This window comes from Triticum aestivum, chromosome 3B (genome assembly GCF_018294505.1).
Source record: "Triticum aestivum cultivar Chinese Spring chromosome 3B, IWGSC CS RefSeq v2.1, whole genome shotgun sequence".
Taxonomy (NCBI): domain Eukaryota; kingdom Viridiplantae; phylum Streptophyta; class Magnoliopsida; order Poales; family Poaceae; genus Triticum; species Triticum aestivum.
The window spans coordinates 428,231,788-428,257,364 of NC_057801.1; the positions used below are offsets into that span (position 1 = coordinate 428,231,788).

The window sequence follows — 25,577 nt, forward strand, 5'->3', positions numbered from 1 at the left end:
TGAGTTCATCTAGCAATGAGAGAGGGGAGTGCATCTACATACCCTTGTAGATCGCGAGCGGAAGCGTTCAAGAGAACGGGGTTGAGGGAGTCGTCCTCGTCGTGATCCAAATCACCGGAGATCCTAGCGCCGAACGGACGGCACCTCCGCGTTCAACACACGTACGGTCAACGTGACGTCTCCTCCTTCTTGATCCATCAAGGGGGAAGGAGAGGTTGATGAAGATCCAGCAGCATGACGGCGTGGTGGTGGATGCAGCAGGGTTCCGGCAGGGCTTCGACAAGCGACTACGGGAGGAGGAGGTGTAGCGAGGGGGGAGGGAGGCGCCAGGTGTCAGGGTGCGGCTGACCTCCCACCCCCCCTCTTTATATAGGGACCCTAGGGGGTGCGCCGGCCCTAGGAGATGGGATCTCCTAGGGGGGGCAGCGGCCAAGGGGGAGACTTTCCCCTCAAGGCAAGTGGAGGCGCCCCCTCCCCTAGGTTCCCAACCCTAGGCACAGAGGGGGGCCCAGGGGGGCGCACCAGCCCACCAGGGGCTGGTTCCCCTCCCACTTCAGCCCATGGGGCCCTCCGGGATGGGTGGCCCCACCCGATGGACCCCCCGGGACCCTTCCGGTGGTCCCGGTACAATACCGGTGACCCCCGAAACTTTCCCGATGGCCGAAACTCGACTTCTCATATATAATTCTTTACCTCCGGACCATTTCGGAACTCCTCGTGACGTCTGGGATCTCATCCAGGACTCCGAACAACTTTCAGTTTGCTGCATACTCATATCTCTACAACCCTAGCGTCACCGAACCTTAACTGTGTAGACCCTACGGGTTCGGGAGACACGCAGACATGACTGAGACTGCTCTCCGGTCAATAACCAACAGCGGGATATGGATACCCATGTTGGCTCCCACATGCTCCTCGATGATCTCATCGGGTGAACCACGATGTCGAGGATTCAGGCAACCCCGTATACAATTCCCTTTGTCAATCGGTATGTTACTTGCCCGAGATTCGATCGTCGGTATCCCAATACCTCGTTCAATCTCGTTACCAGCAAGTCACTTTACTCGTACCGTAATGCATGATCCCGTGACCAGACACTTGGTCACTTTGAGCTCATTATGATGATGCATTACCGAGTGGGCCCAGAGATACCTCTCCGTCATACGGAGTGACAAATCCCAGTCTCGATCCGTGTCAACCCAACAGACACTTTCGGAGATACCTGTAGTGCACCTTTATAGTCACCCAGTTACGTTGTGACGTTTGATACACCCAAAGCACTCCTACGGTGTCCGGGAGTTACACGATCTCATGGTCTAAGGAAAAGATACTTGACATTGGAAAAGCTCTAGCAAAACGAACTACACGATCTTGTGCTATGCTTAGGATTGGGTCTTGTCCATCACATCATTCTCCTAATGATGTGATCCCGTTATCAATGACATCTAATGTCCATAGTTAGGAAACCATGACTATCTGTTGATCAACGAGCTAGTCAACTAGAGGCTCACTAGGGACATATTGTGGTCTATGTATTCACATGTGTATTACGATTTCCGGATAATACAATTATAGCATGAATAAAAGACAATTATCATGAACAAGGAAATATAATAATAATCCATTTATTATTGCCTCAAGGGCATATTTCCAACACATGATATCCCTGAGGATTTTGATAGTCAAAATTCTGACCGTTGCTGTGCTATGCGCCAACGCTTCCAAAATATCTACCCACCTAACGGTCATATCAGACAAGGGCATTTATGTCTTATCATGTCGGGCTGCTCCCTAGGCTATAAATAGCCGCCCCCTACAACCACTAGCTGGTTGGCTGCTCCGAGAGAAACTGACACTTGTCATTTGAGAGCAACCCATCCTCCGAGGACTTTGAGCGAAAATCATCGAGTGAGGAAAACCAAAAACCCAACACCTACAAACCCAAAGTGATTGAGCATCACTGAAGAGATTGATCCTGCATGGATCCGACGCTTGATTCCTTTGAAGATTGTGCTTCTTCCAGACAGTTAGGCGTCAAGGTCTAGAGCATCCAAGAGGAATTGTGGATCGCTGAGTGACCAAGTTTGTGAAGGTTCGGAAGTCACGTGAAGACTTACCATGAGTGATTGGGCGAGGTGAAGGAAATATGCCCTAGAGGCAATAATAAAGTTATTATTTATTTACTTATTTCATGATAATTGTTTATTATTCATGCTAGAATTGTATTAACCGGAAACATAATACATGTGTGAATACATAGACAAACATAGTGTCACTAGTATGCCTCTACTTGACTAGCTCGTTTATCAAAGATGGTTATGTTTCCTAGCCATGGACAAAAGAGTTGTCATTTGATTAAACGGGATCACATCATTAGGAGAATGATGTGATTGACTTGACCCATTCCGTTAGCTTAGCACTTGATCATTTAGTATGTTGCTATTGCTTTCTTCATGACTTATACATGTTCCTATGACTATGAGATTATGCAACTCCCGTTTACCGGAGGAGCACTTTGTGTGCTACCAAACGTCACAACGTAACTGGGTGATTATAAAGGAGCTCTACAGGTGTCTCTGAAGGTACATGTTGGGTTGGCGTATTTCGAGATTAGGATTTGTCACTCCGATTGTCGGAGAGGTATCTCTGGGCCCTCTCAGTAATACACATCACTTAAGCCTTGCAAGCATTGCAACTAATGAGTTAGTTGCAGGATGATGTATTACGGAACGAGTAAAGAGACTTGCCAGTAACGAGATTGAACTAGGTATTGAGATACCGACGATCGAATCTCGGGCAAGTAACATACCGATGACAAAGGGAACAACGTATGTTGTTATGCGGTTTGACCGATAAAGATCTTCGTAGAATATGTAGGAGCCAGTATGACCATCCAGGTTCCGCTATTGGTTATTGACCGGAAACAATTCTAGGTCATGTCTACATAGTTCTCGAACCCGTAGGGTCCGCACGCTTGAAGTTACGATGACAATTTCATTATGAGTTTATATGTTTTGATGTACCGAAAGTTGTTCGGAGTCCCGGATGTGATCACGGACATGACGAGGAGTCTCAAAATGGTTGAGACATAAAGATTGATATATTGGACGACTATATTCGGACACCGGAAGTGTTCCGGGTGATTTCGGAGAAAACCGGAGTGCCGGAGGGGTTACCGGAACCCCCCGAGGAAGTATTGGGCCTTAGTGGACCTGAGGGGAGAGAGAGGGTAGCATCCCAGGAGGTGGCGCACCTCCTCCCATGGGGAGTCCGAATTGGACTAGGGGAGGGGAGGCACAGCCCCTCTTTCCCTCTCCCTCTCCCCCCTCTTTCCTTCCCCCTTCCCCCTTCCTAGTTGGACTAGGAAAGGGGAGTCCTACTCCTACTAGGAGGAGGACTCCCCCCTCCTTGGCGCGCCCCAAGGGCCTGCCGGCCTCCCCCCTTTCTCCTTTATATACGGGGGCAGGGGGCACCCCAGAACACACAAGTTGATCTTCGTGATCGTTCCTTAGCCGTGTGCGGTGACCCCCTCCACCATATTCCACCTCGGTCATATCTGCAGTGCTTAGGCGTAGCCCTGCGTCGGTAGAACATCTTCATCGTCACCACGCCGTCATGCTGACAGAACTCATCCCCGACACCCTGCTGGATCGGAGTCCGGGGATCGTCATCGAGCTGAACGTGTGCTGAACTCGGAGGTGCCGTACGTTCGGTACTTGGATCGGTCGGATCATGAAGACATACGACTACATCAACCGCGTTGTCATAACGCTTCCGCTTTCGGTCTACGAGGTTACGTGGACAATACTCTCCCCTCTCGTTGCTATGCATCACCATGATCTTGCGTGTGCGTAGGAATTTTTTTGAAATTACTACGTTCCCCAACAGTGGCATCCGAGCCAGGTTTGATGCGTAGATGTCATATGCACGAGTAGAACACAAGTGAGTTGTGGGCGATATAAGTCATATTGCTTACCAGCATGTCATACTTTGGTTCAGCGGTATTGTGAGATGAAGCGGCCCGGACCGACATTACGCGTATGCTTACGCGAGACTGGTTTCACCGTTATGAGCACTCGTGCTTAAAGGTGACTGGCGGGTGTCTGTCTCTCACTTTAGCTGAACCGAGTGTGGCTACGCCTGGTCCTTGCGAAGGTTAAAACAACACCAACTTGACAAACTATCGTTGTGGTTTTGATGCGTAGGTAAGAACGGTTCTTGCTAAGCCCGTAGCAGCCACGTAAAAATTGCAACAACAAAGTAGAGGACGTCTAACTTGTTTTTGCAGGGCATGTTGTGATGTGATATGGTCAAGACCTGATGCTATATTTTATTGTATGAGATGATCATGTTTTGTAACCGAAGTTATCGGCAACTGGCAGGAGCCATATGGTTGTCGCTTTATTGTATGAAATGCAAACGCCATGTAATTGCTTTACTTTATCACTAAGCGGTAACGATAGTCGTAGAAGCAATAGACGGTGTAAACGACAATGATGCTACGATGGAGATCAAGGTGTCGCGCCGGTGATGATGGTGATCATGGAGGTGCTTTGGAGATGGAGATCACAAGCACAAGATGATGATGGCCATATCATATCACTTATATTGATTGCATGTGATATTTATCCTTTATGCATCTTATCTTGCTTTGATTGACGGTAGCATTTTAAGATGATCTCTCACTAAAATTATCAAGAAGTGTTCTCCCTGAGTATGCACCGTTGTGAAAGTTCTTTGTGCTGAGACACCACGTGATGATCGGGTTATAGGCTCTACGTTCAAATACAACGGGTGCAAAACAGTTGCGCACGCGGAATACTCAGGTTAAACTTGACGAGCCTAGCATATAACAGATATGGCCTCGGAACACGGAGACCGAAGGTCGAGCGTGAATCATATAGTAGATATGATCAACATATTGATGTTCACCATTGAAACTACTCCATCTCACGTGATGATCGGACATGGTGTAGTTGATATGGATCACGTAATCACTTAGAGGATTAGAGGGATGTCTATCTAAGTGGGAGTTCTTTAGTAATATGATTAATTGAACTTAAATTTATCATGAACTTAGTCATGGTAGTATTTTGCAAATTATGTTGTAGATCAATAGCTTGCGTTGTTGCCTTCATATGTTTATTTTGATATGTTCCTAGAGAAAATTGTGTTGAAAGATGTTAGTAGAAATGATGCGGATTGGATCCGTGACCTGAGGTTTATCCTCATTGCTGCATAGAAGAATTATGTCCTTGATGCACCGCTAGGTGACAGACCTATTGCAGGAGCAGATGCAGACATTATGAACGTTTGGCTAGCTCAATATGATGACTACTTGATAGTTTTGTCCACCATGCTTTATGGCTTAGAATCGGGACTTCAAAGACATTTTGAACGTCATGGACCATATGAGATGTTCCAGGAGTTGAAGTTAATATTTCTAGCAAATACCCGAGTTGAGAGATATGAAGTCTCCAACAAGTTCTATAGCTAAAAGATGGAGGAGAATCGCTCAACTAGTGAGCATGTGCTCAGATGTTCTGGGTACTACAATCGCTTGAATCAAGTGGGAGTTAATCTTCCAGATAAGATAGTGATTGACAAAATTCTCTAGACACCACCACCAAGTTAGTATAACTTAGTGATGAACTATAATATGCAAGGGATGATGAGAATAATTCCCAAACTCTTCGCAATGCAAAAATCGGCGAAGGTAGAAATCAAAGAAAAACATCAAAGTGTTGATGGTGGACAAGATCACTAGTTTCAAGAAAAAGGGCAAAGGGAAGAAGGGGAACTTCAAGAAGAACAACAAGCAAGTTGCTGCTCAATTGACGAAGCCCAAGCATGGACCTAAGCCTAAGACTAAGTGATTCTGCTGCAAAGGGACTGGTCACTGGAAGTGGAACTACCCCAAGTATTTGGCGGATAAGAAGGATGGCAAAGTGAACATAGGTATATTTGATATACATGTTATTGATGTGTACTTTACTAGTGTTTATAGGAACCCCTTAGTATTTGATACTGATTTAGTTGCTAAGAGTAGTAACTCGAAACGGGAGTTGCAGAATAAATAGAAACTAGTTGAGGGTAAGGTGACGATGTGTGTTGGAAGTAGTTCCGAGATTGATATGATCATCATCGCACACTCCCTATACTTTCGGGATTAGTGTTGAAACTAAATAAGTGTTATTTGGTGTTTGCGTTGAGCATGAATTTGATTTGATCATGTTTATTGCAATACGGTTATTCATGTAAGTTAGAGAATAATTGTTGTTCTGTTTACATGAATAAAACCTTCTATGGTCATACACCCAATGAAAATGGTTTGTTGGATCTCGATCGTGTGATACATATATTCATAATATTGAAGCCAAAAGATGTAAAGTTAATAATGATAGTACAACTTATTTGTGGCATTGCCGTTTAGGTCATATTGGTGTAAAGCGCATGAAGAAACTCCATGTTGATGGGCTTTTGGAATCACTTGATTATGAATCACTTTATGCTTGCGAACCATGCCTCATGGGCAAGATGACTAAGACTCCGTTCTCCGGAACAATAGAGCGAGCAATAGATTTGTTGGAAATAATACATACTGATGTATGCGATCCAATGAGTGTTGATGCTCGTGGCAAGTATCGTTATTTTCTGACCTTCACAGATGATTTGAGAAGATATGGGTATATCTACTTAATGAAGCACAAGTCTGAAACATTTGAAAAGTTCAATCAATTTCAGAGTGAAGTGGAGAATCATCGTAGCAAGAAAATAAAGTTTCTACGATCTGATCATGGAGAATAATATTTGAGTTACGAGTTTGGCCTTCATATAAAACAATGTGGAATAGTTTCACAGCTCACGCCACATGGAACACCACAACGTAATGGTGTGTCAACGTCATAACCACACTTTATTGGATATGGTGCGATCTATGATGTATCTTACCGATTTACCACCATCGTTTTGGGGTTATGCATTAGAGACAGTTGCATTCACTTTAAATAGGGCACCATCAAAATCCGTTTGAGACGATGCCTTATGAACTGTGGTTTGGCAAGAAACCAAAGTTGTCGTTTCTTAAAGTTTGGGACTGTGATGCTTATGTGAAAAAGTTTCAACCTGATAAGCTCGAACCCAAATCAGAGAAGTGTGTCTTCATAGAATACCCAAAGGAAACTATTGGGTACACCTTCTATCACAGATCCGAAGGCAAGTTATTCGTTGCTAAGATGGATCCTTTCTAGAGAAGGAGTTTCTCTCGAAAGAAGTGAATGGGAGGAAAGTAGAACTTGATGAGGTAATTGTACCTTCTCCCTTATTGGAAAGTAGTTCATCACAGAAATCAGTTCCAGTGATTCCTACACCAATTAGTGAGGAAGTTAATGATGATGATCATGAAACTTCAGATCAAGTTGCTACCAAACCTCGTAGGTCTTCCAGAGTAAGATCCACACTAGAGTGGTACGGTAATCGTGTTCTGGAAGTCATGTTACTAGACCATGATGAACCTACGAACTATGAAGAAGCGATGATGAGCCTAGGTTCCGCGAAATGGCTTAAGGCCATGAAATCTGAGGTGGGATCCATGTATGAGAACAAAGTGTGGACTTTGGTTGTCTTGCCCGATGATCGGCAAGCCATAGAAAATAAATGGATCCTCAAGAGGAATAAGGACACTGATAGTAGTGTTACTATCTACAAAGCTCGACTTGTTGCGAAAGGTTTTCGACAAGTTCAAAGTGTTGAATATGATGAGATTTTCTCACTCGTAACGATGCTTAAGTCTGTCCGAATCATGTTAGCAATTGACACATTTTATGAAATCTGGCAAATGGATATCAAAACTGTGTTCCTGAATGGATTTCTGGAAGAAGAGTTGTATATGATGCAACTAGAAGGTTTTTTCGATCCGAAAGGTGATAACAAAATGTGCAAGCTCCAGCGATCCATCAATGGACTGGTGCAAGCATCTCGGAGTTGGAATATACGCTTTGATGAGTTGATCAAAGCATATGGTTTTATACAGACTTTTGGAAAGGCCTGTATTTACAAGAAAGTAAGTGGGAGCACTACAACCTTTCTGATAAGTATATGTGAATGGCATATTATTGATCGGAAATGATGTAGAATTTTCTGGAAAGCATAAAGAAGTGTTTGAAAGGAGTTTTTCAAAGAAAGACCTCGGTGAAGCTGCTTACACATTGAGCATCAAGATCTATAGAGATAGATCAAGACGCTTGATAAGATTTTTCAATGAGTACATACCTTGACAAGATTTTGAAGTAGTTCAAAATGGAACAGTCAAAGAAAGAGTTCTTGCCTGTGATACAAAGGTGTGATGTTGAGTAAGACTAAAAACCAGACCATGGCAGAAAATAGAAAGAGAATGAGAAGTCATTCCCTATGCCTCAGTCATAGGTTCTATAAAGTATGCTATGCTGTGTACCAGACCTATTGTATACCTTGCTCTGAGTTTGGCAAAGGAATACAATTTTGATCTAAGAGTAGATCACTGGACAGCGGTCAAGAATATCCTTAGTGAGGACTAAGGAGATGTTTCTCCATTATGGAGGTGATAAAAGAGTTCGCCGTAAAGAGTTACATCGATGCAAGCTTTTACGCTGATCCAGATGACTCTAAGTCTCAATCTGGATACATATTGAAAGTGGGAGCAATTAGCTAGAGTAGCTTGTCACGCCCAATATGCGACCCTATCCAAAAGGAACTCGAAGGTCCCACCAAGGATAGACCCGCATATTGAAACGCTTTTGCAAGGTGGATATCATTACATCAACATTACATAATAGATGGGGATACATACAAAAGGCATACAATGCCACACGAATACAACATCATCTTACATAAGAGCAACATCCGACTACGGATGAAACACAAACAGAAACTCAAACGACAGCCACCCTGCTAGCCCAGGCTGCCGACCTAGAACCTACCCCTGATCGAAGAAGAAGTAGAAGAAGAACTCCATAACAAGCAAACATCGCTCTCGCGTCATGATCATCGCAAAACCTGTACCTGCAACTATTGTTGTAGTAATCTGTGAGCCACGAGGACTCAGCAATCCCATTACCATGGGTATCAAGACTAGCAAAGCTTAAAGGGGAAGGAAGGGGTAAAGTGGTGAGGTTGCAGCAGCGGCTAAGCAAGTATGGTGGCTAACATATGCAAATAAGAGCGAGAAGAGAAGCAAAGGAATGGTCGTGAAGCTAGCAATGATCAAGAGGTGATCCTAAACTCCTACTTACGTCAAACATAACCCAAAAACCGTGTTCACTTCCCGGACTCCGACGAAAAGAGTCCATCATGGCTACACACGTGGTTGATGCGTTTTAATTCTTATCTGGTGTCAAGTTATCTACAACCGGACATTAACAAATTCCCATCTGCCACATAACCGCGGGCACGGCTTTCGAAAGATAATACCCTGCAGGGGTGTCCCAACTTAGCCCATGATAAGCTCTCACGATCAACGAAGGATATTCCTTCTCCCAGGAAGACCCGATCAGTCTAGGAATCCCGGTTTACAAGACATTTCGACAATGGTAAAACAAGACCAGCAAAGCCGCCCAAATGTGCCGACAAATCCTGATAGGAGCTGCACATATCTCGTTCTCAGGGCACACCGGATTGTCCAAACTTCTGGTAGGCCAGCCCAGAGTTGCCCCTGGTGGCCACCGGCGGCTGACAGGTTGGACCAACACTCACAACGAGCACTGGCCCGGGGGGGGGGGGTAAATAAAGATGACCCTCGGGCTCCGGAAACCCAAGGGAAAAAGGGCCAGGTGAGGCAAATGGTAAAATCAAGGTTGGGCCTTGCTGGAGGACTTTTATTCAAAGCAAACTGTCAAGGGGGTCCCATAAATCACCCAACTGCGTAAGGAACGCAAAATCTGGGAACATAACACCGGTATGACGGAAACTAGGGCGGCAAGAGTGGAACAAAACACCAGGCATAAGGCCGAGCCTTCCACCCTTTACCAAGTATATAGATGCATTAATGAAATAAGAGATATTGTGATATCCCAACATAATCCTGACCATCATGGAGCAATCTTCAACTTCACCTGCAACTAACAATGCTATAAGAGGGGCTGAGCAAAGCGGTAACATAGCCAAGCAATGGTTTTCTAGGAAGGGTGAAAAGGTTAGAGGCTGACATGGCAATTTGGAAGGCTTGAAGAGCAAGTGATAGGTAGCGCAACATAGCGATAGAACGAAGCAACTAGCATAGCAATGATAGTAGTGAGATCCAAGGTGACGGTCATCTTGCCTGAAATTCCGCTAGGAATAAGAATGAGTCCATGAAGAAGATGAACGGATAGAGACGAACCAAGCCTAGACGAACGAATCCTCACGATCGCAACGAAACGGAAACTATCGAGAAGAAGCACACAACATGGTAAACACACAACACATGAACAAGGCATGATGCTCAACCAAGTATGATGCATGACAAGACTACATGAAGCTACTCATTGCAAGAGATGATGCAAACAAGAGCAACACGTCAAGGCAAGTTTAAATGAGGCCGGAAACAACATATAACAAATCCGGTAAGTCCTCATAAGCAAATTTCGAAATTGGTCCAGATCTGAACAAACATTAAGTTGAAGTTGTTAAACAGCAAGTTAAATAGCACCAAGAGGATCTACACGAAATTCTAGTCAAGTTACATATAAAGTTCATTTGGTTCGGAGCTACGGCCTAGAAGATATGAGCAAAATAAGTTAAGCATGACATTGATGCTAAATGCATCCAAACATCAAGCAAACACCTCAAAACAAGGATGCAACATGATAATATGAAACTTCATGCAAAATGAAGCAAGTTTCATATAGAGCACACTCAAAACGGAGCAACGGTTCAACACATACATGCTATACAAGTTTAAAGGGCAACCTATCCAAAACAGCAACTAGGCATCTTGCAGGCATCAAAACAATATGCTACAACACCTCAATATGAAAACAAAAGGCATGGACATGATGTACAGGTAATGAATGACAAAACATGAACATTGAGCTATCTACAGAAATCACTAGAACATGCTCAAAAGGACATGGCAAGATTGCAAATAATAACAGTTTCAGACTTAACAGAAATAACATCAGGTTGCAATGTTTAGAGCTATCAAACAACATGTTACAGGAACTTAACATGTCCAAAAAGGCATGGCATGAATCTACTAATTGCATAGAACAAAAGTCCCTTACTGACCATGAGCCAAAAAGGCACATAAGATATGATGGCACCCATGTAAACATGGCAAATGATGTGACAGATTCATACATGGCAGGAACAACAATAAGTAGGCATGTTGGTGAGCTTATACCACTCCCCACAGATCAATACATGGCATGACAAGGTAACCAACAGTAAGAATACATGTTGATGAAGCTAATAATGGCAAGATCAAGTTCATAGGGTGCATGGATCACTAGCAACACACATGGCAAAACTGAACTTAATGTTAACAGGCTGACTGCAACATTATTTAGCAACTTGAGAGCAAGATTAAAAAAAGCTATAGCGGGCTATAAATGCAACCAGGGGCATGAACGGATATATCATGACATGTATAACAAATCTTCCTTAGTGAACATCTCCAGATTATGCATAGAATGACTTTTAGCAGCAGGTTTACATAGCATCATTATATAGCAGATTCAGACTAGCAAAACAGTAACAGCAAGCACCCTACTTCACGAGCTTGATGCACTCACTACAAGACTCACAAAAATACACGGATGGCACCACACTAAATATGGAATGTTGTAGCTCATAACACATGAAGACATCAAGCTCAAAGGATGCACACACAAAATGCAACAAAAAAGACAAATTATCAAGTTCTGTTAACAGACAACAGTTAATATCAGATAGCACTCTTGCAACGATGATTAGTTCATCAAGATGAACTAAAACAAACATGGCACAATGGAATGGAATGAAGAGCATCTCACAATGAACATTTCGATATATTATGCACATGAAACGGAGCTACGGTCATGGACTTATGATGCGATGAACAGGGCATGAAAATGTCATAGATTCGGGGACTTAGTGGAATTTGCACCTCGGGGAAAAATCAACGGGGCACGGGAACTGAGGCTCGCCGGAGCGGGGCTCGCCGGAGATGGCGGGGAAGGAGGCGGGGCTCGCCGGAGATGGCGGATCTGGGCCCGATCTCGCCGGATCCGGCCGGATCCCGGCGCGGGGAGGCGGAGGAGGTCGCGGGCGGGCGCGAGGCGAGGCCGGGCGCTCGGGGAGCGGTGCCGGCCGCTGGGGATGCGCGGAGGCGCGGGAAGGCGAGGGCGGCGCCGGTCAGGGGGCGAAGGCAGAGGACGGCGAGGCGCGGGGTCGAGGGCGCGACCCTGGGCTGGATCCGCGGTGGCGGCCCACGGCTGACTCGGGAGCCGAGGCGGGGAGGCGCTGCGATGGCGGCGGAGGGGCCGGCTACCGGGGGCGGCGGCGCAGCGCGCCGGCAGCGGGGAAGCGGCGGGCGATGCGGCCCGGGCGGTGCGGGAGCTCGGCGGCACGGGATGGGCCCCGCGAGCCCGATCCGGGCCCGGCGGGCCTAGCGTGATGGAGGGGAGCCGGCGGGTGAGGTGGCGGCGCCTGGTTGGCTAGCGGCGGCGGCGGGGTGACGTGGCGACCGGCGATTGGCTGGAGCGACGTGGTGGCGGGCGGTGGACGCGTCCGGCGCGGAGGCCGACATGTCCGGCGGTGGGGAGGAGTTTGGCTAGGGTTTGACCTACGTGAAAAATTGGGGGGACGCACATATATATAGGTAGAGGGAGCTAGGAGTGTCCAAATGAGGTGCGGTTTTCGCCCACACAGTCATAATCAAACATCCGAGAGCATGGAGGGGGTTAGGATGGATTATTGGGCTGCTTTGGAGGGGTGTTGGGCTGCAACATAAAGAGGGCTTTGCGGTTACCCGGTTAACCGTTGGAGTATCAAATGGACTCCAAATGGCACGAAACTTGACAGGCGGTCTACCGGTGGTGTACCAAGGCCGCTTGACAAATCACGTTCCATTCCGAGAAAGTTTAATACCAGCACATGAAAAGAGGCAAAAGGGGACGCCGGATGACATAGGAGTGTCGGATTGCAAAACGGACAACGGGGAAAATGCTCGGATGCATGAGACGAACACGTATGCCAATGTGATGCACATGATGACATGATATAAAATACAGATGATGACATGGCAAAATGCAACACGCAAGCACATGACATGTCAAGGATGGCGAATAACTGGCAGACACCTGGCGCATCGGATCCGGGGCGTTACATAGCTCCATGCAGAGCGTTGTAGACATAGAATATTTGCAAAATACATACGACTCTGAATGTGACAGACCCGTTGACTAAACTTCTCTCACGAGCAAAACATGATCATACCTTAGTACTCTTTGGGTGTTAATCACATAGTGATGTGAACTAGATTATTGACTCTAGTAAACCCTTTGGGTGTTGATCACATGACGATGTGAACTATGGGTATTAATCACATACAGATGTGAATATTGGTGTTAAATCACATGGCGATGTGACCAAGATTATTGACTCTAGTGCACTGAAGGAAATATGCCCTAGAGGCAATAATAAAGTTATTATTTATTTCCTTATTTCATGATAATTGTTTATTATTCATGCTAGAATTGTATTAACCGGAAACATAATACATGTGTGAATACATAGACAAACATAGTGTCACTAGTATGCCTCTACTTGACTAGCTCGTTTATCAAAGAAGGTTATGTTTCCTAGCCATGGACAAAAGAGTTGTCATTTTATTAAACGGGATCACATCATTAGGAGAATGATGTGATTGACTTGACCCATTTTGTTAGCTTAACACTTGATCGCTTAGTATGTTGCTATTGCTTTCTTCATGACTTATACATGTTCCTATGACTATGAGATTATGCAACCCCCGTTTACCAGAGGAACACTTTGTGTGCTACCAAACGTCACAACATAACTGGGTGATTATAAAGGAGCTCTAAAGGTGTCTCCGAAGGTACATGTTGGGTTGGCGTATTTCGAGATTAGGATTTGTCACTCCGATTGTCGGAGAGGTATCTCTGGGCCCTCTCAGTAATACACATCACTTAAGCCTTTCAAGCATTGCAACTAATGAGTTAGTTGCGGGATGATGTATTACGGAACGAGTAAAGAGACTTGCCGGTAACGATATTGAACTAGTTATTGAGATACCGACGATCGAATCTCGGGCAAGTAACATACCAATGACAAAGGGAACAACGTATGTTGTTATGCGGTTTGACCGATAAAGATCTTCATAGAATATGTAGGAGCCAATATGAACATCCAGGTTCCGCTATTGGTTATTGACCGAAAACAATTCTAGGTCATGTCTACATAGTTCTCGAACCCGTAGGGTCCGCACGCTTAAAGTTACGATGACAATTTCATTATGAGTTTATATGTTTTGATGTACCGAAAGTTGTTCGGAGTCCCGGATGTGATCACAGACATGACGAGGAGTCTCGAAATGGTCGAGACATAAATATTGATATATTGGACGACTATATTCGGACACCGGAAGTGTTCCGGGTGATTTCGGAGAAAACCGGAGTGGCGGAGGGGTTACCGGAACCCCCCGGGGAAGTATTGGGCCTTAGTGGGCCTGAGGGGAGAGATAGGGTAGCAGCCTAGGAGGTGGCGCGCCCCCTCCCATGGGGAGTCCGAATTGGACTAGGGGAGGGGGGTGCGGCCCCTCTTTCCCTCTCCCTCTCCCCCCTCTTTCCTTCCCCCTTCCCCCTTCCTAGTTGGACTAGGAAAGGGGAGTCCTAATCCTACTAGGAGGAGGACTCCCCACTCCTTGCCGCGCTCCAAGGGCCGACCGGCCTCCCCCCTTGCTCCTTTATATATGGGGGCAGGGGGGCACCCCAGAACACACAAGTTGATCTTCGTGATCGTTCCTTAGCTGTGTGCGGTGCCCCCCTCCACCATATTCCAGCTCGGTCATATCGTTGCGGTGCTTAGGCGAAGCCCTGCGTCGATAGAACATCATCATCATCACCACGCCGTCGTGCTGACGGAACTTATCCCCGACACCTTGCTGGATCGGAGTACGGGGATCCTCATCGAGCTGAACGTGTGCTGAACTCGGAGGTGTCGTACGTTCGGTACTTGGATCGGTCGGATCGTGAAGATGTACAACTACATCAACCGCGTTGTCATAACGCTTCTGCTTTCGGTCTACGAGGGTACGTGGACAATACTCTCCCCTCTCGTTGCTATGCATCACCATGATCTTGCATGTGCGTAGGAATTTTTTTGAAATTACTACATTCCCCAACACAAGGTCTGTGTGACCTTAGCTCAAGGAGAATACGGTGAGGACTGTTTGTTCGGGACTGGGTGTCCTCGAGTTTAAATACTCAGCCGCTCCAACCAGATGTACAACTGAGACAGCAGTTGGAACTGGTCTACCAAATCATTGTCTTCACCGAGCTAACTGGCTCTATTTCCTCAACTCTTTCATTTCCTCATGTATGTTGTTGTGTGCCTGTTCATATCTGTTTGAAGACTTTTGACTGAAGACTTTCTCAATTTCCTTAGTTCAATTTCTTCAGTCTGGCTGCCTTCATCTTGTGTTATCCTGTATTTACGCTTTTTGTACTCTGTGCTTGTCTTCATTTCATTATGATGACTGTGCTTGTGTTCTGTTATGTTCCTTTCTGAGTACTTATTCCGCTGCAAGTAGTTCTTCATTTAAGAATTTCCTCACCAGCAAATTCCTCAGTGAAGAATTCATAAAAATCATCTATTCACCCCCCTCTAGTCGATATAACGCACTTTCAGCGGACTCGGAGGAGGCTGGGCAGTTGTGTGAACAGAAGGATGAGTTTACATGCACGCCTACACCCAGGCCCACGGGCGAGGAAGCGCAGCGATTGGTAGATCAGTTCTGCGCTTAGGTGCAAAAACTGCTGGACCCTATCCTCGCTAGGCCCAACGATCATCTGCCGCCCGCATCTACAAGGAGGCCAAGGTAGAAGCGTCCGCCTATCTCCAGCCCGCGGCGCAGTGTGCGGCTTGCCAAGGGACCGGGCCGAAGGTCGATGGGGTCCAAGCAGCAGCAGATTCTCATACGCAAGCTTTGCCTGGCGAACGAGGCGGAAGTGATTACAGATGAGGCACTGCAAGCATATGTGGGATTGTTCTCAAAACCGCTCACGAATGGACATGTGGCCGCGATTCTTGCCCTGTTCGGGTGGGAGGCACCGATTGATCCGCTACAGGAAGAGGGGATGGCAGGAGAGGCCCAGTAGCAGGGGAAGGTGCAAGTGGAGGTAGGAATGCGACATGGATACACAACCATACAAACTTCTCGTGTGGAATGTGCGCGGTCTCAACTCACCTGCTAGATGGAGTACGATCTACCAGGTGGTCGTAGCGGCTGACCCTGCCATTGTATGCTTCCAGGAGACAAAAATGGAGGTGATGACACTTGACATTGTAAGGCATTGTCTTGGGAATAAATTTGAGAATTTCTTCTACTTATCGGTTGCGGGGACTCGGGGAGGAATCCTGATCGCATGGGATGAAACGGTTGTCAAGCTCTCGAACCCACATTACACCACGAACACGGTAACAACCCTCGTCTCCCAGCTGAATGGGAGCCCTTGGTGGATCACGGGTGTGTATGGCCCCCAATCGGACGTGGACAAGGCAATGTTCATGCAGGAACTTGTAGACATCAGAGAGCTACATGCTGGTCCATGGATCATTGCGGGTGATTTCAACCTACTCGTCAACCCACATGACAAAAACAATGATGTGGTGAACAGGCGCATGTTGGCTAAGTTTCGGAGGAAAATGAACATGTTGGAGCTTAAGGAGATGTACCTAAATGGGCGCAGCTACACTTGGTCGAATGAGAGGAGAAGGGAAACTATGGAGAAAATAGACCACATCTTCACCACCAATTGCTGGGATGATCTACACCCGGCTGCCTTGCTCACAGCCTTGGGACCGGCAATCTCCGATCATTGTCCCCTACTCTTGGATCTCAAGGCAGATTTCGCATACGGGAGACAGTTCCGTTTTGAGCAGTTTTGGCCCAAGGCAGAGGGATTTTTTGAGACAGTGGAGGTGGCTTGGAACTCGGTCGTTGCTGAAGGGAATGCCTACGCCGTTCTGGACAAGAAGTTGCGGGCCACTGACAAGGCCTTGCAACGGTGGAGCGATAGGTGGATTGGAAACATACAGCTGCAAATCGCGATCGCTTTGGAAGTGATCGCCAGGCTCGATACGGCAATGGACAACAAAGCACTATCGGATGCAGAATTCGAGCTACGCAAGATCCTTAAGAGAAAGTTGTTGGGACTGTGCTCGCTGCAAAGATTGATTGCCCACTAGAGATCAAGAATTCTACAACTGAAGGAAGGGGAGGCCAACATGGCTTTTTTCCAATGGCACGCCAGGCATCGCCAACGGAAAAACCTTATCTTGTCCCTCGCCTCGGATGGACATGTATACACAGGGGCAGGACAACGTTGCGGCTGCAGTGGACGCATATTATGGGAAACTGCTGGGATCAGCCGCGGAAAGGCGCAGCACTATCTAGAATTGTCATCGAGATACTTGGCGCATTTGGATGCGCCCTTTTGCGCATAGGAGGTGGAGAGGGTCGTCAAGGAAATGCCCGTGGACAAGGCACCAGGGCTAGACGGGTTCATAGGTCGGTTCTATGCAACTTGTTGGACGATCATCAAAGATGATTTCATGAGAGCACTTGGAGAATTCCACGCGGGCAACATGACGGGTATGCAAGCAATCAACAAAGCTATGGTCTCCCTATTGCCGAAGAAAGTGGGAGCGGTGGACATCAAGGACTATAGACCAGTCAGCCTAAACCATGGTGTAGTGAAGATCTTTGACAAGATACTTGTTGCCCGACTGCCAGAAGATCTCCCGCTGCTGGTGGGCAATCATCAAAGTGCATTCGTGCGCAGCAGATCACTGCATGACAATTTCATGTTAGTGTAGGGGACGACATGCAGATTGCACGCTCTGAAGGACCCTACGGTGCTCGTCAAACTGGATATCTCCAAGGCGTTTGATTCAGTTCAGTGGCCGTTCTTGCTCGAGGTTTTAACGCACATGGGTTTTGGTACAAAGTGGATTTCATGGATATGTGGTTTGCTCGCGACCTCATCAACAAAGATCTCGGTCAATGGTACTCCCAGAGAAACAATCTTCAACTGTCAGGGGCTAAGACAAGGAAGCCCACTTTCGCCCATGCTATTCATATTATGCATGGAACCGCTTCAGAGGCTTTTTGCACAAGCAACAGCGAGGGATTTGCTGGCCCCTCTAGCACAGACTGGTTTGAAGCATCGGATCTCGATGTATGCGGATGATGTGATGATCTTTCTAAAACCCAAGGAAAAAGACATACTGACCTGTTCGACGATTCTGGACTTGTTCGTACATGCCTCTGGCCTCAAAGTTAACAGGCAAAAGAGTTCTGTGCTGCCGATTAGATGCACTCAAGAGGAAATGCAGCCGCTGTCTGATATGCTGGGATGTACGCTCGCCACTTTTCCTTGCCGGTACCTAGGCTTTCCTCTCTCTCTCTACAAGCAAGGTACTGCGCAGTTCCAGGACCTGGTTGAGCAAATTGCAACACGGCTGCCGTTTTGGAAGGCGGCCTCACTGCCCAAGAGCAGCAGGATGATCCTAGTCTAGTCGGTATTGTCGGCCATACCGGTACATGCCATGCTTGCCATGGGTCTGCCCACAAAAACGATCAAGGCACTAGTGAAAATCTGCAGAAGCTTCCTATGGTGTGGGAAAGAGGATGCAGGTGGAGGGAAGTGTGCGGTAGCATGGGACATGGTCTGCCAACCAAGATGGGCAGGGGGACTGGGAGTGACCAACCTCAAGTGGATGAATATTGCGCCCCAAGCGAAGTGGTTGTGGCTTCAGCATGCAGATGCTACCAGGCCATGGGCGGAGTTCAAGTTCAACATTCCAGATGAAGCCAGAGCTCTGTTCCAGGCTGCAACAAGAGTGGAGCTTGAAGACAGCAAAACGACCCTTTTTGGGAAGACAGGTGGTGCAATGGCTATCGGCTTCAGGAGTTGGCCCCAGGGATATATGCCAAAGTATCCAAGAGGGTGAGATGCACAAGGACAGTGGAGGAGGCAATGCTCCACGCATCATGGGCAAGAGATGTTGGACCAAACTTGAATGAGGATGAGCTTGGCCAATTCATGCAACTTTGGGCGCAGGTGGAAGGCATGAACTTGGAGGCACAGCGGCCGGATCATCTTGTATGGTCATGGGAGAAGAATGGCCAGTTCTCGGTTCGATCGGCATATGCGGCTAGGTTTGCCACGCATCATCTCTCACCCACAGCTGGCTTCACTTGGGCATCGAAGGCCCCCTTACGGTGCCGCTTCTTCGTGTCGCTCGCGCTTATGGGTAGAGTGTGGACTTTGGACATGCTTGCATGGCGAGGGCTTCCGCACCAGGACACTTGCCCATTTTGCGACCAGGAGGAGGAAACTATTGACCACCTCCTGACCAGCTGTGTCTTCGCGCGTGAAGTCTGGGAAAAGGTAGGCCTCATCATGGGCATGGTCGGTCTGGCGCCGGCACAAGGGGAAGACCTACGGGCATGGAGCACTCGGGTGGCACGATTTGGAAGATACACAAAGACGACGCATGCCATTCAGATACTTGTCCTCTGGGAGCTATGAAAACATCGTAATTCCACCGTGTTTGATGGTAAGGCCCCGGATGTGCGGCATGTGCTACGAAGAATACAAGCTGAGGGCGAAATATGAAGCAGGCAGGCCTCCTGCACGAGGATCTTAACATCCTTTCAGTAGATGTAGAGGTAGCGGGTGGGTGTATGGTGAGTAATCCACCGGTAGCTAGCACGGTGGATCGCGTTGTGTACGCGTCATGTAAATAATGTGGACGGGGCTCTCTCCCCCCCCCCTTTTCTTCTATCAATATATGATACGCACACTCGTGCGCATTTGAGAGAAAAAAATCATAATCTCCAATGACGATAACGACATTTTTACATATCATCGCATGATTTTAAAATTTTGTTCACAAATGCAAGAAAATGTTTCTTTCTTTAAATTTATTCACAAATTGAAGCAATGTTCACATTTTCAAAAAAATATCATGGTTGTCAAAAAACTTGCTAATTCAAAGAATTATTCAGAATTTCAAGAAACATTTTTTAAAAAACATACAATAATATTACGATCCACCCCTGGTAGTTTTTTTCTGAGAAAACGTCCAATCTATTCATCTTCAATCATGGCAGTACAACGAACACCAGAAATAATAAAAATTACATCGACCACCTAGCAATGACTATAAGCACTGAAGCGAGCCGAAGGTGGCCCGCCATCATCGCCCCTCCATAATCGGAGCCGGGCAAAACTTGCTCTAGTAGACAGTCGAGAAGTCGTCGTGCTAAGGCCCCATAGGACGAGCGTACCAGAACAGCAACCGCTGGCGATGAAGAGTGGCGCAGATCAGAAGGATCCAACCTGAAAACACATGAATGTAGACGAACGACAAATAGATCCGAGAAAATCCACCAAGGACAGATTCACCGAATGACACATCCACATGCCCACCGAGGATGCTAAACGCATCACCGGAACGGGGGCTAGGCGTGGAGAACCTTATTCCATCTTCAGATAGCCATCGCCTTCTCGTCTTCTTGAATTGGACACAAACCCTAACAAATCTCGAAGACACATCTAAAAACAAAGCCCTCCAACCGGCAAGGGCCAGGATCTGCCGCGCTCCCATGACCCTAAGGCCACCGGAGACGACGCAGACAAATGCCGGCGTCGGTGGGAAGCAGAGGAACCCTAGTTGGGGGAGGAGGCGGCTCCCTGAGTCACGTACGAAAATCTCCACCCCCGGTAGTCAATTCTTCAAAATTCAAGCGGGTATATAGTCACGAAGACTCAGAAGCAATACTGTTTAAGTACATACATTCAATCATTTGTGAACATTTTTACAAATTTGGGAATATTTTTTAATATTTACAAACATTTTATTTAAAATTATGAATATGTTTTTGATACTATGAACGGTTTTTAAGCATTTTCTTTTGAAACGAAAATCTAGAATAGAAAAACATTTTTCCCGAAATTGGTGGATTTTTTTTTAAATTCATAAATATTTTTTGAAATACATGAACATTTTCTGAATCAGCAAACATTTTATAAATCAATAAACTCTTTTGTAGTTCATGAACTATTTTTAAAATTTTGGGTTATTGAATGAGCAAACATTTTGTTCAATTTCATTAATAATTAATACACAGACTTTGTTTTTCAAAATCATGAACTTGTTTATTTTACGAACATTTTTCTGAATATGCGAACTTTTTTAGAAAATCTAGAGCATTTTTTGAATTCACAGACATTTTATGTTTCTTGAACATTTCATTTGAAATTCTCTTTTTCTTAATTTCATATTTTTTGAAGTTCCAAATTATTTAGAGAAGAAAAAAAACAAAAACGGAACAGAAAAATAAATAAATAAATGAGACTTTAAAAACAGGCGCCGGCACATGGGCGGCACATATGGGCGCCCTATGTCGCAAAACGCAGTATAGTAGGTCCCTATGATTGAGCCGACCGACGAGGGATTCCCTGCAAAATGTTTTTATCACTTATAGGTGGCATTGGTGGATAATATTTTGCAACTTCGTGGGCAATTTTAATAACGTACTAACAGAAGTGATAGCCCTTTATTATTAGGTAAAGATAAAGATATAGTACGCACAATTGTGCGTATTCGAGAAAAAAAAACCGTCCGCCCAGTGCAACTGTGACACAGCGTAATCTAAAGCGTCCGTCTCTGACGTCGTGAGCGACTGGCAGTAGACCCAAGCGAGGAGCCGCTCGTCCTCGTCAAGGCTCCGCCGGCATCTCGTGGCGGTGGCGCAGAGACTGCTCCGCTATACCCCTCTTCCTTGCCCGTTACCTCTCGTGGCGGGCAGCGCGCGCCTCACATTCCGGAGTGTGCATGCGGGCCGGCGGCAATGGCACTAGCACCCCCCACTGCCCCGCGCGGAGCAACGGTCGATGGGGAATGGGATGGCGTGGGGGCGGAGCGGACTATGTTGCCTTGGCGGAGCTGCGCGCGGGGCGAGGAGGGGGGTGTGGGGTCAGCTCCAGCGTCCATGTTGCGCTGGCGCGGAAGCTGCGGCGACGCTGCAAATCCGGAGCTGCCCCGGGTGCCCACTTTGGACCGCTCCAAGGCAATGCGGATGACCAACTCCTCGTCGACGTCGAGGTCAGATCTGTAGTGGCTACCGGAGCTCGACATTACGCCAGCAAGGAGCCGAATTTGGGTTTTTCGTGGGACAGCCGTGGGTTGATGGTGGGCCGGACCTCTCAGCTCCAATGTGGATGACACCCCCCTGACCGCTCCATATCTGCCCTATATTTGAGCTGGATATGAAGGGCGCCGGACAGCCAGACATTTGAGACCGATTTGAGACGTTCGGTTAGGTCAATTTTTTGTGACCGCTCGGTGGCCGGTCTACCCACCCGAATGTTTGACACAGGTTTGGAACGCCCGGGTGTAGATGCTCTTATAATTGTGCCGGATATGGAGGCAAATCAGGGAGCGGGCGACCCGTAGAGGGGTTTGTGGCGGTGGTGTGTCGTCGCCGTCGCCGTAGAGGGTGGTGTTGGGGAGAAGTATGTGGATTCCCGGGAAGGCTCGACGCTTCACCCACCGCTCAAACTACGACGATGGCCATCGTGAGCTACCTAGCTGTGCGGGCTCTCCAAGCTAATCGGTGTACCGTAGCATAGCATCATCCCATTCCCATGAGCTTTATTCTAGAAACAGAAAAGAACAATCATACCATCAGCCACTTGCATGTCAGCGTCATCCCTCCTGTCATCAGAGATTCTCCCGGCAAGAAATAAATTTAGAAATCAGGGATTCAGAGTCAAACAATGTTTTGTAGTACGTACGTACATCGAGAAGATGAAGCGATCAACTGAATAATTTTGACTTGAGCACCACGGCGGCATGCATACTCCACTATCAAGCAACAATAATGAGCTCAACTAACGAACGAGACATTTCTAGTCAGTCCAAACATTGCTGATCTGCTTCACCAAGGCATTGCGCTGACAACGTCAGCAGCTTGAGCTTTCCCTTCAGACCGGAATCTTCCGAAGAAACCCCACAGCCGTCAGGCTCAGCAGGCATTTGTTTATTGACCAGGCGTACGTTTGACTTTGAATCGTCCTCCTCTAGTCTCGTTCTCGGCTTCTCGCTCGTGTTGTTATTTGCTTTCGCGTCTTCCTATCCATTTCCATCCATGCGCACCCGAGCTGTGGCGGCATGGTCGTCTCGCCCACCGCGTTGGCGTCGCAGCAGCATATATAAAGCTCGGTCGAGAGAACGAGGAGGTCAGACGTCCAGAGCTGTAGCAGCAAACAAGCAAGCAACAAGAAGCAACTTACTCGATCGAGTGGAAATCCGTTCAACTTGGATTGATCTGATGGCGCGCGGTAAGGTGGCCGAGTGGATATGGAAGCGGGCGATGCCGAGGAAGCCGGCGGCCGGGCGCCGGAGCAGGGCCAGCGGGGCGTCGGAGCCGATACTAAGAGACGCGGAGGAGAGCTGGAGCGGCGCCACCGGGGCGCCGGCGCCGATGCCTGCTAGAAAGAGCCCCGGGAGCGGGAAGGGTGCCAATGGCGGCGCGGCGGCGCACTCGAGCTCGAAGGTCCGGGCGGTCGGCTTCTTGTCGGCGCTGCGGTGGCGGCCGCGCGTGAACGTGCTGGCGGTGGTGTACGAGAAGGTGGTGTACCACGTGATGTGGCTGGTGGAGTCCGTGGTGGTGGTGGGGAGGCTCATCTTCTTCCTCATGCGCTTCGGCTTCAAGCAGCTCTGATTCTGAATTCACCCGATGCTATGGTGTTGGCGTGAGAGGGTGGTGGACAAGAAGCGTGCGTGATTCTTTGGTTGACTGTTTTTTTTTTTTGGTTCGTTCGGTTTCCTCTGTGCAAATTCGTGTGCCGTTTTTCCGAGGCTTCCGATCCGTAACAGGTTGTAAATGCCCTCACTCGGCCCTCTTGTGTATAAAGAATTTTCTGTGTTGGTTCCTGTTTGATGGAAATGTCATGACCATAAGATGTTGGGCATTTTTAATCAATCGCCATATATTGAGCTCTGACGTAAGGTACGTTCATGCGATCGATAGTGGCGATGCCATCGCTTCCGGTTCCGGGTGCATAGCATCGGGGAAGAAATTGAACCCGAGATAGTTGCGGCATGCTGAAGGCCCTGAACTCAGCGACGACCACGCCCAGCTATGCTCCGAGGGAAGTCTCTTCTGTGGGACGTGGATTAATGAGCTCGGGTGAATAAAATCCAAAAAAGTCAAAAAAAAATCAAAGGATTCTAAACTTTTTTCTTGGAAAAATTAAACAATCCATTTAAATGCTTGTAAACTTTTAAGATTATTTTTGAAAAAAGAATACATTTATATCACGAAGATACAATTACACCTAGCCTTCACACCAATAAAATATCCAAAAAGACATCCAGAATGCATACAACCCAAAAAACAAAAACGAAAAAATAAAGGCCTCGCCACAGTGTTCAACTCCTCTCCGTAGCAGCACGCAAACCATCACCAACAACAACACCCAAAAAAGATAAAAGGTCTTCAAAAACGACGCCTTCAAAAAGGAAACCGTGGACAACCGTCGTCAATGCCCGATCCAAGATCTTAGATTTCACCCTCGAGAAAGTCCGAGCTCTCAAAACAATAAATTCAGCAAAGCAATTGCCAGTCACAACCAATAAAGATTAGACCTTAGGTTTTCACCTTGAAAGTCATGACTCGGACCCAAGGAGTACCACCAAAAATGAAATCCTTTAGTGCTACCGCCCCCACTTGTCACCGCTCCTTCCGAAAGTTATCGGACACCTGGCTGACTCCATCGCCTCCAAGGCCCCCTTCGCCTTACAGATCCTTCGACCTCAGCCACCATCAGTTTCTCCACCGCTGTCTACGCCATGAAAATCGAGATACCGACATGTCTCATCGTGTCAAGAAACAACAGAGCTTCACGCTGCACCCTCATGGAGCCGTGTAGGCTGATATGAACACACACGACCAGATTAATCCAATCCAGAAATCCTTGGGCAAGATATCCGGCAACAGTTTCGGAACACGTCGACTGCGAGATTGAGGAGGACAGATCAAGCACATCACTGTTGTGATGCGAAAAGAGCACTAGGACCACCACCATATCGCTGCCTCCACCATGTCGACACCATCGCCGCCACGACGGAGGACACTGTCCCGCGCTGCCCACAGCCCGCGCCGCGGGTTGAAGACGGACACCAGATCAGGATGGATCCCGATCCGCCGCCACTCCCTCGCTTGCACGGTGCGTCACCTCGAAGCCCGACGTGCGCCGTCGGTTCCGAGTGCCGTCACCGTGGGGATTCGACGCCGCACCACCGGGACCCACAACATCGCTGTG

The 25,577-nt window shown here is 47.3% G+C and overlaps 1 protein-coding gene across 1 annotated transcript; it reads left to right on the plus strand.

Annotated features, from left to right (window-relative positions):
- The first annotated feature begins 23,084 nt into the window (after nt 1-23,084).
- Nucleotides 23,085-24,193, plus strand: LOC123065457 (uncharacterized). Its single transcript, XM_044488728.1, has one exon. It carries the CDS (start codon nt 23,399-23,401, stop codon nt 23,972-23,974), a length of 576 nt encoding a protein of 191 aa, XP_044344663.1. The 5' UTR covers nt 23,085-23,398; the 3' UTR covers nt 23,975-24,193.
- The last annotated feature ends 1,384 nt before the right edge of the window (nt 24,194-25,577 follow it).